This window comes from Gavia stellata, chromosome 27 (assembly GCF_030936135.1).
Source record: "Gavia stellata isolate bGavSte3 chromosome 27, bGavSte3.hap2, whole genome shotgun sequence".
Lineage (NCBI taxonomy): Eukaryota > Metazoa > Chordata > Aves > Gaviiformes > Gaviidae > Gavia > Gavia stellata.
The window spans coordinates 3,979,306-3,994,707 of record NC_082620.1 but is presented as its reverse complement, the minus strand read 5'-3'; the positions used below and the strand labels follow the sequence as shown (position 1 = coordinate 3,994,707).

The window sequence follows — 15,402 nt, the reverse complement described above, 5'->3', positions numbered from 1 at the left end:
GGACTAGCACTGTGGGAAAGACAGCAAACAGAGATAAACAGGCATTGTCAAGACACATTTGTAGCTATAGGATTGGACAGATAGCCTGGATAGCGGAAGGAAGATTCCCCTTAAGATGTTGCTGTAGCTGTAGCTACAAATCTTTAGGCAGGTCAAGTTCAGGATGTATTCTTAAAACTACATGCATGAGAAATAATGAACGAAATTGTGAAAACAGTGAAATCCTTTGACAGAGCGGGAAGGGAGTTGTGTCAACTCTGAAATACATGGTGTGGGTGGGGGAAGTTTGCAAAAATACAGTGTTTTGTTCAGACTTAACCATCTTTCAATTTCACGAGTAAGAAATTAAGAGTTTCAGCAGTCTCCTGAACTAGAAGGTTTTGAGATGACATCCATGGATAAGAAACTGGGCTGAGTTCAGATGTTTAATTCTTGTAGTGTAGGCTACTGGGTAGCAACAATTTTCAGTAACTACTGAGCTGGGAAGGCTTCAAATATAGGCTATTGAGGGGTCCAAAGGTCTGTATAACATTAACTGTCATAAGACAACTGGCAAACATGATAATGAATGCAGTTTTCCACAAGGTCTTTCTAACTGACTGTTTCAGTATTTTTTATAGGGGTTAGGAGAAAGTCTGTCATGAAAGCACAATTCTGGGTGTCAGGTGTCACCAGTTTTTCACTATGGACTTTCAGAATGACCTTGGGGAGCCTGGCTTACCCCAATACCTCAGTTTTCCAAACGGTCGCCTACAACATTAACTGGCCAGAGTTGGATTAATTGCATTATAAATGTAAGGGCACTAAAAAGACATTAAAAAATTCAGAAAGAGAAAGATAGAAGTCTATCACCTCTGGCAGTTTCAACTGCACAAAAAGTCCATTTGGTCACATCTGGTTGATCAGTAGCTCTCGCCACTCTCATCAAGAATGACTTTCTGTTCTATGAGCATTAGTTCTCCCCTTTCTGCGGCTGTCAACTATTTCTCATGTAAAGGTCTTGCTCCTCTTTCAAAATTACCTGTATTAAGGCAAATTATGTGTTCTCTTCCTTTCCTTGTTGAAAGTCATTTACATGAAGAATCACAGAACTGAGATTATAGATACTGGGGGAGGGAATGCAGAAATATAGATAAGGCTGGAAATTTGGGTGGGCCGCGATTTATGGTGGACAGCCAAAGAACAAATGTCTGATGTCATAGTAAATCATTTCTATTGCAAATGATTTAAAATAATGAAAACCCATATGCATTAAATTTTGCCCTGTACATCCATTTGACATATTTTAAGTAGACAAAAGATGGATTTTACATAAATCTTCAGTAAATGTACTTCGAAAAAATATCACCAGGCAGTAAAACCTAACCATTTTAAAAACAGTCTTTGTCTTATACTTGAGCTCCTGCTTCAGTGTGCATCATTCAAAAACAGCAAAAAACTACCCCAGACTGTCTGCCCACTCCTTGGAAGAAAAAAAAAACAAAGAAGGAAAACTAGGCAAAACAGCTTTTGAACAGATCCTGCCAAAGTTGTCCTTCACACTATTCCAGGTCTTACAGGAATAGTTGCTACATCTTACCCAAGCCACCTGTGGCTTTGCCTTTGAAGGCGTCTATTTCCAACCTCCAGTGTAAATACTAATGTTTGTATTCAATATTTAGGATCTGTCACACACCAACACCTGGAATTTTATAGACTTGAGGCTAGCTCTCTAGCACAGTTCCCAATCTGTGGATTTTGTCCTTTGGTTTATGACAATCTGTGCTGACGGAAGTTCGTGCTCTTCTATGCTGGGAGTTACTACACAATCAAGCAAAAAGTGTCTTTGAATCCCAGCTCCAATGCACTGTAAGAGGCAAAAAATTCCTTTGGAACATGCCTGGCACATCTTCACCAGGAACTTAGCTCTGGGAACTGACTAGATACCTCTGAGAATCACAGGCAGAAATTCTTCCCAGGCTCTGCTGTGGATGGTCCAGAAAGGCAAGGGAGGTGACTTTCAGATGGTTTGATGTGACTCTGCCAAACAAAACAGAATGAAGTTAATTTTGCATTCTCTGCGTACAAGATGCAGACATTTGACAGTTCCCACAGGTACCAATCAAACAAGAGGGTGGAGATGTCAGTTGTGCTTTGAACCCTGGTTCACAGCTCAGAAACAAAGGTAGCAATCAGCACCCAATTGCCAGCAGTAGCTATGGAGCTCAGAGGGGCCTTTTGTCACCATTGCTGGGTTTCCAATTACTACATAACATTTTTAGTTCCTAACAGGGCTCCCACCCAGGCCAATCCTTTTGTATGATGGGGCTGGGTTTGCTGAGCAGCAGCCAGGACACCACCACACCTGGATGGCTGAGCCCAGCCATTTCAAAGACATAAAATCTAACCAGCCTCACTCTCAGATAAGTTAATTGCCTATTCTGATTGTTTCTTGTCCCACTAACACTCAATATCTGTCTGGTGGTAAAACAAGTAGCAGCAGTGACTCTTTGTAGCTTGTTAGTTAGGGAAATAAGGCCAAAGGTTTTTTTCAAAACAGCTACTAGGGCTGAAAGGACCCAGACTGATGGGCACTGAGTCCTTCCGGGTCTTTACACTAGCCAAGCATGTAAAAAATCTGACTTTGATTGTGTTTGCTGAGAGATTAACAAACACATCACCCCGTCTAATCAGTTTTGGAAGAGTTAAGTACATAAGGACATGAAACAAAAGGAACATGGAAACTCTGTTCCTTTAAGAAACAGGACTAAACCATCTCAGGTGGATTGAAAAGGAGGTAATTGAAATCATGGCTTTATAGGATCATGGGAAAATTGCCTGAAATATTTCAGATACTATAATGAAGCCTTAGATGCTGTTTCAACTCAAGGGATTAGGAGGTGTGTTATTGTGAGAACCATGGACTAAGTGATCTTTCCAGGTACTTTACATGGGTGGAAGCTGCTTATTTTGTTTAAAGAAGGCTTTTCTCTAGTAGTCATTTCTAGGTATTAGTAAACTTTTATGTTGCTTGTGTATGGAAAGCTCTATTTATGGTAGGTATTTCTAGGGAGGGGGACAAGTAATTATTGCAAATGTTCCTGTGGTTGTGGTGAAAGCTCTTTCAAAAAAAAGGGAAAAAAGTATTTTGCAACACTACTGTATATGAATGGATTTTCAATTGTAGCTAGCAAAAAAGAAATACTACTGATCTTGTTCCTTCAAGGGAACAGCACCTCCTTTTCTATGATATAGTATCTGTTTAATTAGAGGCTCAAATGGCTTTAAATTACAAAGAGAAATAAATAAACTGAAAGGTGTCCTACTCCTTCAGGCAACTGCGTTCAAGGTGGGCTTTATTTAGTGCATGTGGTAGAGAAGATGCTTAGGTATGAAGGAGTAGGGTAAGGCTGATCAAAAGATGCAGACTACTTAAGGGCACAGTCCTAGGGATACAGTGGTAACATGTTTGGGGTTTTTTTTTTCCCCTTGCTAAATGTATGTAGAATGAGAACCAACACAGAGAATCTAATGTTTCTATTTGCTCAGACTTTCTCAGAGAACACTTGTTTCGTGTTCATCCTCCTTACACTCAGAATAAAGCAGGAGAAATGTGACGTTTAAAAAAAAAAAAAAAGGCTTCCCCTGAGTAAGGGTGAGAGGTAGGATTTATTAACTATTGGCAAAATTGGGCTAGATTCTGACTATGCTGACGTGCCATCGTTCATTAAACCCTCCTGCTTTTTACTGGTCTATGATTAGAAATAGGCCCAAGCACTCCATGTTTTTTAATACCCAGAGTTGTGTGGTGGTTTTCTACCATGAGTTTATATTTAGATGCCCATTGATGTTGGTTTTTATCCCAAGTGCTTTTGGGAGGGTGAACAGCTGATCATTACACTGAGTTTGCTTGTACCCATGAGCACACTTAACCTAGAGCAGCAAATAGTTATTGTATTGCATTTTGTTTTGTGCCTGTGGGCACGCTTAAGTCAATATACATGATGGCTAGTACCACGGTATTGCATTTGTCTACACCCATGGGCACTCCAAATTGCCAGTCTGAGGGAATTGGTGAATTAACTAGCTGTATGCCCACTGGTGTAGTTACTTCAAGAGCAATACTACTGTTAATTGCTAAACTTAAATCTAATCATAATGCAAAATAACAGAAGGAAAGCGCTGCAAGAATCCCAGTTCTTACAGAAAATTGATAATAACATTCATTTAATTCTAAGCTTGTGTGTTGCCAAAACTGAGGAACAAGCTCTTGGGGCAGAAGTCTCTGCGGTGAATAATTGTCCTTCTTTCCCTGTCTGTTTTACAGTCAGCAAGCTGCATCGAGCTCATTGCTCTCTCCAAGCTTTTACCTGCATGAAATCTAGTTCAGGGTTGATGCTTACTCCGCTCATTAGTGAAATTACCACCAGATGCTTTGTTAGATAGAGGTCACTCTGGCTGAATGCCATGACAACCTCTTCAAATAGCGTGATTGCTAAACTATAGCTTTGACTTGAAATGGTGCAGTAGGTAATGTTGACACGCTGCAATTACCGCTCAGTCCTCACAGCATGTTCAAACAACGCTGACTACCTCAGTGCTGACTTGGCAACACCAGAACTGGATTTGGGATGTATACTGTAGATGACTAGAAAATGTAGGAATTTCAGGAGAACGCCTACACAGAGCATTAGCTTATCTCGTTAGCCTGTGTCTAGTCAGGTCCTCTCAGAACTCTATTGAAAAATGGTAATTAAATGATAAGGCTGAGTCTGAAGTTACATGGGCATAGATGGGATAGGTTTCAGTGGTGCTGGGAGCCAGTTTTTACAACTGAATAAATCTTAAGTGGGAGTCTTAAATACTCAGCAGAAGACATTAATGCAAGGGACTGGATTAGCCTTTCCCAGCAGTAGGGCCATCTTTCCTTACTATTAAGACTTATTTTTACTTCTTTTTAGGAGACCGGTGCAAGGGAATTCATGCTAGATGGGCACTGGGAACATGGCCCACATGCGGACTGGATGAGTGTCGCAAAGGAACAGATGAGGAGAAAGGGACGGGAAGAAGGTAGTAGAATTATTTTCCTTATAATAGTGTTAAGCCACAGAGCTGAGCTGGCTAGAGAAAGCTCTGCAGTGTACTTCTTTTCTCTCTGATGGTGGCAGGTAGGACTTTACAGCTCTGCTAATGACAACCCTGTGTGTCTTCCTGTTCAAATATATCTTGTAATGAAAACTGATTGTTACAGATGTCTCTGGTGTGACTCGCAACTAATGTGACTGTGATTGATGGATCAGATAAGCTTATTATTAAAGTATCAGAATAAAATAACTTGGAGATCTTGAATGGCAATTATCCAGATACAAAATGATTGATTAAAACTGTAGAAGAGTTACTAATTTATAGCTTTCTAGTATTATCACTGTGAAGTAAAAAAAAAAAACCCACCACCAAACTGGAGTGTTTATCTAGAGGATTATGCTACTGAAAGCAGATTAACCTTATAAAAGGAACCAGAACCAAACCAGGTGGAAAATACCATGTTCCTGCCACCGTTGTTTTTCTCCTCTGCGTGGTTCTTTTGCACACAGGCTTGTGTAAGCTACATGAGCAGAGAAGGCTTGGCACGGTAGCCTAGCTAGCAGTACTTCCTGGGACCGCAGCTTAGGAAAACGTATGTAGACGGGCTCTTCTGCACATTTCTTTTGTATTTTTAAAGAGTCAGAAAAGTGGCAACAGGAAACATGAGTGTCCCTTAGCCATAATGGCTTTGGAGTTCAGAAGTTTATAATACTGTATAATGAGATATAACCATTAAGCCTTTCCATTAAGTAAGGGGAGATTGGGTCTAGAGAGGATTAAGCCATGTTATAGCAAACACTTACTAGGTATTAAGGGACGGGACTAGAACTACTAGCTTTTTTTTAACTTCTAGCAATCCTACAAAATTGTTTTATACAAGGTCAGAGCGGGGCAGTGAGTGGGGGAGAGAGGCAAAAAAGCCCCAACCCTAAACGTCTGGAAGAATTAATGAAGACATCAGTTCTGAGTGATAAACCAGTTGTTGGGGGAGGGTGTCAGACTAAGGCACTAAATATGATATACAGAACTGAGCTGCCATGAAACTGTCTGCATTAGTCAGCCTGGTTAATCTAGCTCTTCCCAAAATCCTCAGGGAATGCCTGCAGGAGATCTGCAGACGGAGGCATGTCGGATCAACCCTTCCTACCAGGCGCAGAATGATGCTATTCAAGTGGCAACATGCCTCAGCCGGTATCGCTCATTCATGTCTCCTGGCAAGAGGGTTTGCCTCCTGTGCTAACATTACAGATAACCTTAAATGCAGGGACTTCCCGGCTGGTGCTCTGATACTGCAGCCAGTGCCACGCTCAGCATTTCTAGCGTCATCACGTTCTGTGAAAAAGGGATCTGAAAGTGCATACGGTGTCTACTCCCGCGCGATTGAAAGAGCTCTCGGTACACCTAAGATCAGTCACGGCAGACTTCTCTCCAGTGGTGGAGACCCCTCATCTTCCCTGAATAAACTGCTTCATTGGTTAGGACTTGTTAGAAAGAGAGTGGGGGGTTTGGTGGTTTTGTTTTTTAACCTTAAGTCTTTTTGGCCACAAATTAAGAGCACTCATTCTTGTCTTCCTGGTAGTGGAGCTGGGAGAGAGAGGGAGGGCCGCCCTTTGGTAAGACGCTTTTTTGCACACCGGGAAGCCTCCGTTTCCCGCACGCTCCTCTGCCCCCGCAGACCCCTTACCAGACGTTTCCCAGGGACGCCTGCCCCGGGAGGCGCTGGGCTCCGAAGGCGGGGCCGGCCCAAAGCCCGGCGTCGCCTCTCCCGCGAGAGCGGGACCTGACCGGCCTCCCGGAGCCACCCAGGCGGGAGCTGCCGGTACGGCCGTGGGGTCCCTTACAAACTACCGCGTTTACCTTGAGCGACGGCTACCGGGAACGCGGGTCCTTACACCGCCTGCGGCTTTGCGCGCCGCCGTTGCCATCGCCAGGCTGGCGCTGGCGGGACCCGCCTCAGCCTGGGCCGCTCGGCCCGACGCGGGGTCCTCGGGGCCGCCCCGGGCTGCAGCGCGGCTTTGGGGCTCTACCGTTATCGCCGTCATTTGCCGGGAACAGCCGCCCCCCACCCCGGCCCGCGGGGCGGCGTCACGGGGGGGGTTCGGCCTGGGCCCGGCTGGGACCTCCCGTCCCCACGTGTGTGTGTGTGTGTGTGTGTGTGTGTGTGTGTGTGTGTGTGTAACCCCGCCCCCCTCCCCGGGGAAGCCCCCCGGCCCGCACAGAGCACCGGGACCGCCCCGCCACCGCCCCTTCCCGGCAGCTCCCGCGCTCGCAGAGCGCTTCGCGCAGGCGCGGGCAGGACCGCACCACCGGCCCCGCCGCTGGGGGGGAGCGGAGCAAGGAGCGGTCCTTTCGCCGGCTGCTGCCGCCGCCGCCGTCCCCATCCCGGGAATACAGCCCGCGGCTCCGGCTGGACGCGGGCGACGCGTCGCCGGAGCGCGGTCGGAGTCCACCGCCCTCCCCGCGGCCGGACGCGCGCCGCTGCAACCCCTCCCCGCCGCTGGAATGGTTCGCCCCGCGGCCCGGCCCGGCCTCTGAGGGGGGCCGCGGCCGCCATTTTGTGCGGCGCCAGTGGAGGGCGGCGGGCCGGTACGCGGCGGAAGCGGTGAGGGTCTCCCGGAGACGCCGCTCCCTTCCCTGGCCGGTGAGCGGGGCGCGGCGGGCGCGCTTGGGCCGGGGCCGCCGGCGGTGCTGGGCGGGGGACAGCGCCGCGCCCGGAGGTCGCAGGCTTGGGCGGGCCCTGGCAGGCGGCGGGGCCGAGGGGGGCAGTTCCCCTCATCCCGTCACCGGCCCCGCTGCGGGAGGCTGTGGCGGCCCTGGGAAATTCCTCCGTGCCTCGGAGAGCTGTCGTTTTCGGTCCCTCCGCAGGCTCCGGGGCGGGCCGAGGTGTTGCTCCGTGTGTCTGTCAGTACGGCAGGGCTCGAGGCTTTAACGTCAATGAATAACGCATTTCGGTGTACCCTGTTGCGTAATAAATACAGATGGGCTTATGCCTTAAGGCTGGAAAGATGAAAACCAAGTCAAGGGACACAAGGTGATGGCTTATGCCCGCTTTTCCCCCCTTTCCTATACTTCAGTAACTTCCAGCAAAGATGTCGGAGTATATCCGGGTGACGGAGGACGAGAACGATGAGCCCATCGAGATCCCCTCGGAGGACGACGGCACCGTGCTGCTGTCCACCGTGACTGCCCAGTTCCCCGGGGCGTGCGGGCTGCGCTACAGGAACCCGGTGTCGCAGTGCATGAGGGGGGTCCGGCTGGTGGAAGGCATACTGCACGCGCCGGAAGCCGGGTGGGGAAACCTGGTCTACGTTGTTAATTATCCCAAAGGTTTGTCTTCGTTCCTTCGCCTTTTTTGTACGAGCTTGCTTTTTCAGTCGAGAGGCCCATGTGAGTCAAAGGGAAGGAAGTAAATTGGTAATGAAATATTCTTGTTAAAAATTTCTGTCTTCTCCACGTCCTTGTACAACTGTGAATGTTACTGGGTAATACTTTAGTAAACTAACGCAAAACTAACTCAGTCACATTGCATTTTGGAGGAGGACTTAAGTGTAGACAGTTTTTTCTTCTCTCCTTATACTTGTAGACAGTAGGATATGGATTATAATAATAAGCTCCCAGCAGCTGGCATATGTTCTTTTGTAGTCTGTACTTTTGTCATCATAGTGTATGATTTTATACCATGTGGTTCATAAGCAATGGAAGCAATTTCCAGAGTTGAGAATGATGTCTAATGTACTTCTTTTATATTCAGACAATAAGAGAAAAATGGATGAAACAGATGCATCATCAGCCGTGAAAGTGAAACGAGCAGTACAGAAGACTTCGGATTTAATAGTCTTGGGTCTTCCTTGGAAAACTACTGAACAAGACTTAAAGGAATATTTCAGTACATTTGGAGAAGTTCTGATGGTGCAGGTAAAATCCTTTTGCAGCCCAAATAGGGAGGGACATTAGGTAGAAATCAGTCTTCTGACAAAGCCAGTAGAAAAAAATCAGAGACATATAAACTCGAAGAAGAGCTGAAGCTGTGTGTCTCTTCCTAGGTTGTCCCACGAGCTTTGTAGCTGCAGGCTTGTGTAGGTACAGATGGTCAGGGATATTTGGGAATGGTAATTCATGCAGATCAGCATAATGGGCACAGTGTTTTTAAGAGCTTTTTAATTTCTATTACTGTTATTAATTGTTGCAGCTGAATATGTGGGTGTTTATATATATGTGTGCATTAAGGAATTAGAGATTGCTGTGATGGCAGTGTTTACAAGGCTGATAAACTCTCAAACAGAACTTTCCTAAATTCATTCAGTAACAGCACGCTTCATACTAGTGCTTACGTCTGTATTGTCACTGCCTACACCAGACTGTTAGTCTGTAACGCACACATCCTGCATCAGCTGAGTGCACGTGGTACCGCGGACCTGGTGCTGCTTGGTTAGCATGGATGCCTGGGACCTCGATGGCCTCAGCTGCCGAGATGGCCTGGCCAGGCGCGAGGGCTCTTACGGCAGAAGTCAGAAGGCAAACCCGCTTCAGTTTTCTTCTGCCTTCACGCGTGATGTTTTTATCCTCCTGGAAGAAGGATCTCACCTGATCCTGGTACATTTGGCTTGTTCTTTATCTTCTGTTACTTGCATGTCTCCTGCGTGCAGCTGCACGGGTTTGCCGCTTCAGTGGGCGCAGTGCTTATACAGCTGGTCTGGCTATGCCATCGTAATATTGCAAGATATTTATATCCCATTTTTGGTTATGCTTGGGCTCAAGGCAAGCTAATAATTCTAATTTGTTAGGTGTCACAAGCCCCTGCTTTGACTATATAATATTTCGGTAATTCTTGTAAGAAAAGGTAGGCGTGTACAGTGAGATAATAAAAACTTTTTATATACTTTTTCTGGTTGTCTTAATACCGAGGTTGATACAGGAGATGACTGGTAAATAGCATGTCATTAAGTCACAAATACAGGCATGCACTGTTTCTGTGATCTTCTTAAAAGTCTGCTTTTTTTTTTTCTCCTTAGGTTAAGAAGGATATTAAAACTGGCCACTCAAAAGGTTTTGGTTTTGTTCGGTTTACGGATTATGAAACCCAGGTGAAAGTAATGTCTCAGCGCCACATGATAGATGGAAGATGGTGTGACTGTAAACTTCCCAATTCTAAGGTACTTTTGTATTTTTTGCTAGTTTTATTTCTACCAAACACTCAAAGGGCACTTTTTAAGCAACTGTGTTAGATGAGCAGATGAACCATTAATAAGCCGCTCTGGGATGTGGCATTTCAGTCTGTAAATGGACAGGACAGGTGAGAGCAAGGAAGGAAAACAGGGAGGAGGGTGAGCAGGAAGTGAACAAGAAGTGTTGGGAAAATAGCCAGTTATGTGGGGGAATTAAGTACAGATGGAAATCTGAAAATAAGGTGTTTTAATGTGCAGCAGTACCTGCTTAACTTGTCTGCTGCATGAATAAATGGAGAATAAAGCAGGCTGAATAACTAACCAAGGAAGATCAGAATGAGTCTGTCTTTGAGTTCAAAACTGAACCTGAAGCTTCTGTCTGTTTATTTCCTGTGTGTAGATATGCAGTTATTACCGCCCCCCCCCCCCCCCCCAAAAAAAACCCCACACAACAAACCATCCTTCTGCAGTGGCCTTGTCACTGTTCTTGTGTATTGCTGCCATCTTCATTTTCTTGTGACTGTTCTCCATCTGTACCAAGGTGGCAGTCATGTTCTGAACAGAATTTTTTTTTTTTTTTTTTTTTAAGTCTTTAACTTACAATCTCAAACTTTCTTGGTCGCCAGTCCTCAGAACAGGCTAGATTAAATGGGGCCTTTATCAGAATGTAACTCGGTTCTCAAGGATAGCTGTGGGGGGGTTTTTTCCTATTATTTTTTTCTCTTCAATTCTCTCCAGCAAAGTCCTGATGAACCTTTACGTAGTAGAAAAGTGTTTGTTGGGCGCTGCACTGAGGACATGACGGCAGATGAACTCCGGCAGTTCTTTGCCCAGTATGGAGAAGTGGTAGACGTCTTCATTCCTAAACCCTTCCGAGCTTTTGCTTTTGTTACATTTGCAGATGATCAGGTACGTCTTAAAATATTCTAGCTTTGTGTTTAGACAGCCTGCATTTCAGTAGCTGGATAAAGCATTATTTCTGGAACTACACATGGAACACTTCCTTGTCCACTGTCTTGAGAATTCCAGTGGTATTGGCTTGATTCCATTTATTGAATTGCCTAAGGTTACACTTTTCAGATGCTGTTGTACAGGCAGGTTTTTATACTGCAGTTAGTGTAGTAGTGAATGCGAAGGTAAAACTTCAAATTGGATTAAGTATATGCATATGCTTCTTTTGCAGGTTAAATATCTGCTCAGAATCATGTGGGGTTTTTTTGTCTTGTACTACTAACATTTTAAAAAAAGTCATTTAACATACATTTAATCAATCCCTTATTTCTTATAGGTTGCCCAATCTCTTTGTGGAGAGGACTTGATCATTAAAGGAATCAGCGTACATATATCCAATGCTGAACCTAAGCACAATAGCAATAGACAGTTAGAGAGAGGTGGAAGATTTGGTGGTAACCCGGGAGGCTTTGGGAATCAGGGGGGGTTTGGCAACAGCAGAGGAGGTGGGGGAGGACTGGGTAACAACCAGGGCAGTAACATGGGTGGAGGTATGAACTTTGGAGCCTTTAGCATCAACCCTGCCATGATGGCAGCAGCGCAGGCAGCGCTGCAGAGCAGCTGGGGAATGATGGGCATGCTGGCTAGTCAGCAGAACCAGTCGGGGCCGTCGGGGAACAACCAGCCTCAAGGCAACATGCAGCGGGAGCAGAACCAGGGCTTTAGTTCAGGAAATAACTCCTACGGTGGTTCCAACTCGGGGGCAGCAATAGGCTGGGGTTCAGCCTCGAACACAGGCTCCAGCAGTGGGTTTAACGGAGGCTTTGGTTCAAGCATGGATTCCAAATCGTCAGGCTGGGGCATGTAGACGCAGTGGGCTCTGATACTGACTCTATGGTGGGAAATCAAATTTTTCTAACTCATGGTAAGTATACTGTAAATTACATATATACTAAAGTTTTCCAAATCAGTTTGTTCAGTGTGCAGTATATTCAGCAGTATTTTTGACATTTTTCTTTTTTAAAAAAAAAAAAAAGAGAAAAAAGAAAGGTAAAAGGAATTTTCTAAGTTTTGTTACGTATCTTGTTGGAATACTGAATGTTTGGAAGTGGACTGCTGTTTGCCCGATAGGTAAACTAACACTACAGTCGATAGGAAAGGTTTCTCCTGTAATACTTTATCCCTTGTTTCCTGGCTACCTGAATTCTTTGCATGTTCAAAATGGAAACCATTGGTCAGAAACAGCATTCTCTCCCTCTTGTTTTTAATTTGATCCTGCCATAAGACTCTCCAAGTGCCCCAGTTGGAGAACACAGTGTCGTTTTTGTTTCGTTTGTGTTTCTTTTTAACACTGTCTCCCCTCCATACTAAAGTACGATATGAAGGCTTCATTTAATCTCCGCAGTTCATCTCATTTCAAATGTGTATGGAAGAAGCACTTCATTGAAAGCAGTGCTGTAAATATTCTGCCTTAGGAATACTTCTGTCTACATGCTTTCTCATCCAAGAATACTTCATCACACCGCACATGCTGCGTCTTAGACGGTGGGTGTTCCATTTTTATCCGCTACTCTTTATTTCATGGAGTCGTATCAACGCTATGAACGCAAGGCTGTGAGATGGAACCAGAAGGCTGTTTGAACTTTTGAAACCTTGTGTGGGATTGATGGTGGTGCCGAGGCATGAGAGGGCTGGTATGTGCGAGAAAAGGAGAGAGCGCATGCGGAGACCTGGTGGTGCATTATGGGATTTTATTTTACTTGGCGAGATGTCTCTCAATCCTGTGGCTTTGGTGAGAGAGTGTGCGGAGAGCAATGCTAGCAAATAAAGTACGAGTGTTTATTGCATTCAAAGGACATCCATATGTGGAAGACTTTAAGTGGGTTTTATACCTAGTTAATCAATTAGTTGAATGTGTTATGTGAAACGAATATTTGTATTTTTTTTCCCTTATGTCAACTGCTGTGAATGCTGTATGGTGTGTGTTTTTTTTTCTGTTAATGATCTGTAAGCGTGGTAATGTGACTTGAAGATGATGGGGTTTGTGCTGAGAACATTGAGCTTGTGGTGTGCTTTCCAGTAGCTCTTGTAGCAGAGATCACTAGCGAGCTCAGTGTGCCTCTTCCAGGGTGGAAGTTCCACTGTCTGTAAGATATCCATAAGAATGCTGTTTGCTGCAGTTTCGTGTTTGGATGCTTTTTATAAGATTTGTCACTGTAGGAAATTCTTAAATAAAACTGATTTAAGTAATATGTGTCTTTGTTTTGCAGCCCTGAATGCAAAGAATTCATAGCAGTTAATTAATTTTACCCTTTTGAGATGAACTTCTGTAAAGCCTTTTTGCAGTAATTCAGTTTGTTTCAGATAAGCATGCTCTAAAAGTTGACAAGTCAAATGGAGCCACCGCTCATCATGTATCGATACCTGACACCCAACTTTAATCCACTGCATTTTTGCACTGTTCAGTGATACGTATAGATCTAAAATCCAGTTCCCACACGTTTGGGTGTCCGCACCTAGAATGGTAAGCAGTTCCCTCCAGATTGCATCTATACCAAGGAACGTTACATACTTATTCTTTTAGGAGCTGGAGTTCCTCATCAGAAGCGGGTTGGGGGAAACAAACACTGTCAAGATATATTTCTGTCCCCAGCATCTCCTTTGGGGATGTATGTTTTCAATTTGTTTTTAGACCAGTCCACTCGCAGGAAGCAGGGTTCTGCAACTCTTTGAGCCCAGAAGAAAGTTATAATATAGTCACCGGAAAGGCCTTCCAGCTCAAGAAAGCATTAGTAAATGTACATAGACTTTGATGGAAGTCTTAATCTGAAAAACTGAGTTTATTACAGGTGCAGAAGTGTCAACTAAGGCAGCTTCTTAACAAAGGGCTGGGTGTTTCAGCAGAAACTGGTGGAAGACTCTTTCCACTGGCAGTAGGAGTTGCGGAATTGTTTAATCTCCTTGCGCTTGAAATCCACTGAAGGTTGAGCTGTATTTTTTTATACACCATACCACTATGCTGTAGCTATGACCATTCTGAATACAGGTATTTACAGAGTTTTCAACCTATTTAACTTTTGGAGTTCTGTCTTCCTTACTGCGTATTATATTGGGGCTTGTGAATAGAAGACCATCTAAATAGTGGACAAAACTGCCCTACTGTTAGTTTCCCACTTGCAGTATTAAAAAAATCAGCTGGGTCTCAATGTACATCTTAAAGGGTTTAAAGAGGGATTCTAAACACTCAGGCTGAGAAGTAATCCCACGCTTCTGTTGTTCATATCCCACTGCAAAAAGTTGCTTAGATTTTTTTTTTTTCCTGCACCTAAGTCAGAATAATCTCCAAACTCTGTACCATCTGTGAATTTTGCATTTTAGCACTTGCACTATTACCAGCTACTTCTGCTGAGTAACACTTAAAAATGGTATTCTTGGACCTCCAAAGACTAACTGTGACCCCCCTGCAAGGAACTTCATGGTAAGTTTTTGTAATTAGCATGGCTTTAATTTTGTTTAAATTGTCCAGGTTTAGGTTTTAACAGGCTGGTTGGCAGCATTGAGTAGGCTTTGCTAATAACTTTAGCCTTCCTTCACCCTCAAACAAAATCCCTGAAAATTTTAGAGTAATTTTCAAGTTTTAGTAATATTTTCCAACTGCTTTGCATACTCTAGTGTTTATAAGTGAGTAAATAAACTACTATTGAAAACATACTGAAGTGTTTGGAGTCTTTTTTTTAAAAAAGATACTTCATTTTCCATTATTCTAGAAAGTGAAATACTAATGAAAGAATGTGAGATGCAAGAAAGAGGAAGTTTATGTAACTAAAGGGATATATATTGTAGTCAAAACAGTTCTTTGTAACATTGCTTCTAACGCTGAGAATCTTGTCAGCTGCTCATGTACTGAAATTATAAATCTGAATGCAAAAGCTTATTCTTTATAAAACTATGTTCAGAAAAACACATTTTTTGCAGCTGACAGCAGGACCTTCTTTAAGGCAAGGGCTGTACAGCTGTCCCTACACTGTGTACAGCAGGTACCTATAGAGGTACCTTGAAGTGTACAGCATTGTACGTAAATGCCCCCCAAATACAACGTGCAGCTGGTACTCTGGGATTCTTCAACTACCGCTACACCCGAGGGAGTGCTGTGAGGTACCTTGAGGCTCTGCATGCATTTGCTGGATGTGCGTTCATTCAAAAGCTGCAGTCTTGCAGGAAT

At 44.3% G+C, this 15,402-nt stretch overlaps 1 protein-coding gene across 2 annotated transcripts; it reads left to right on the top strand.

The window, feature by feature from the left end:
- The first annotated feature begins 7,649 nt into the window (after positions 1–7,649).
- Positions 7,650–14,222, top strand: TARDBP (TAR DNA binding protein). 2 transcript variants are annotated; one of them, XR_009484496.1, is made up of 7 exons: positions 7,650–7,705; positions 8,139–8,391; positions 8,816–8,979; positions 10,077–10,217; positions 10,968–11,138; positions 11,518–12,105; positions 12,586–14,222. XR_009484496.1 is itself a non-coding variant. In XM_059829929.1 (6 exons), the coding sequence occupies exons 2-6, from the start codon at positions 8,154–8,156 to the stop codon at positions 12,046–12,048; spliced, it is 1,245 nt and encodes a 414-aa protein (XP_059685912.1). In that variant the 5' UTR covers positions 7,650–7,705; positions 8,139–8,153; the 3' UTR covers positions 12,049–14,222. The 2 variants fall into 2 exon arrangements, 1 of the variants encoding a protein (XP_059685912.1); XM_059829929.1 differs by having other exon boundaries at positions 11,518–14,222.
- The last annotated feature ends 1,180 nt before the right edge of the window (positions 14,223–15,402 follow it).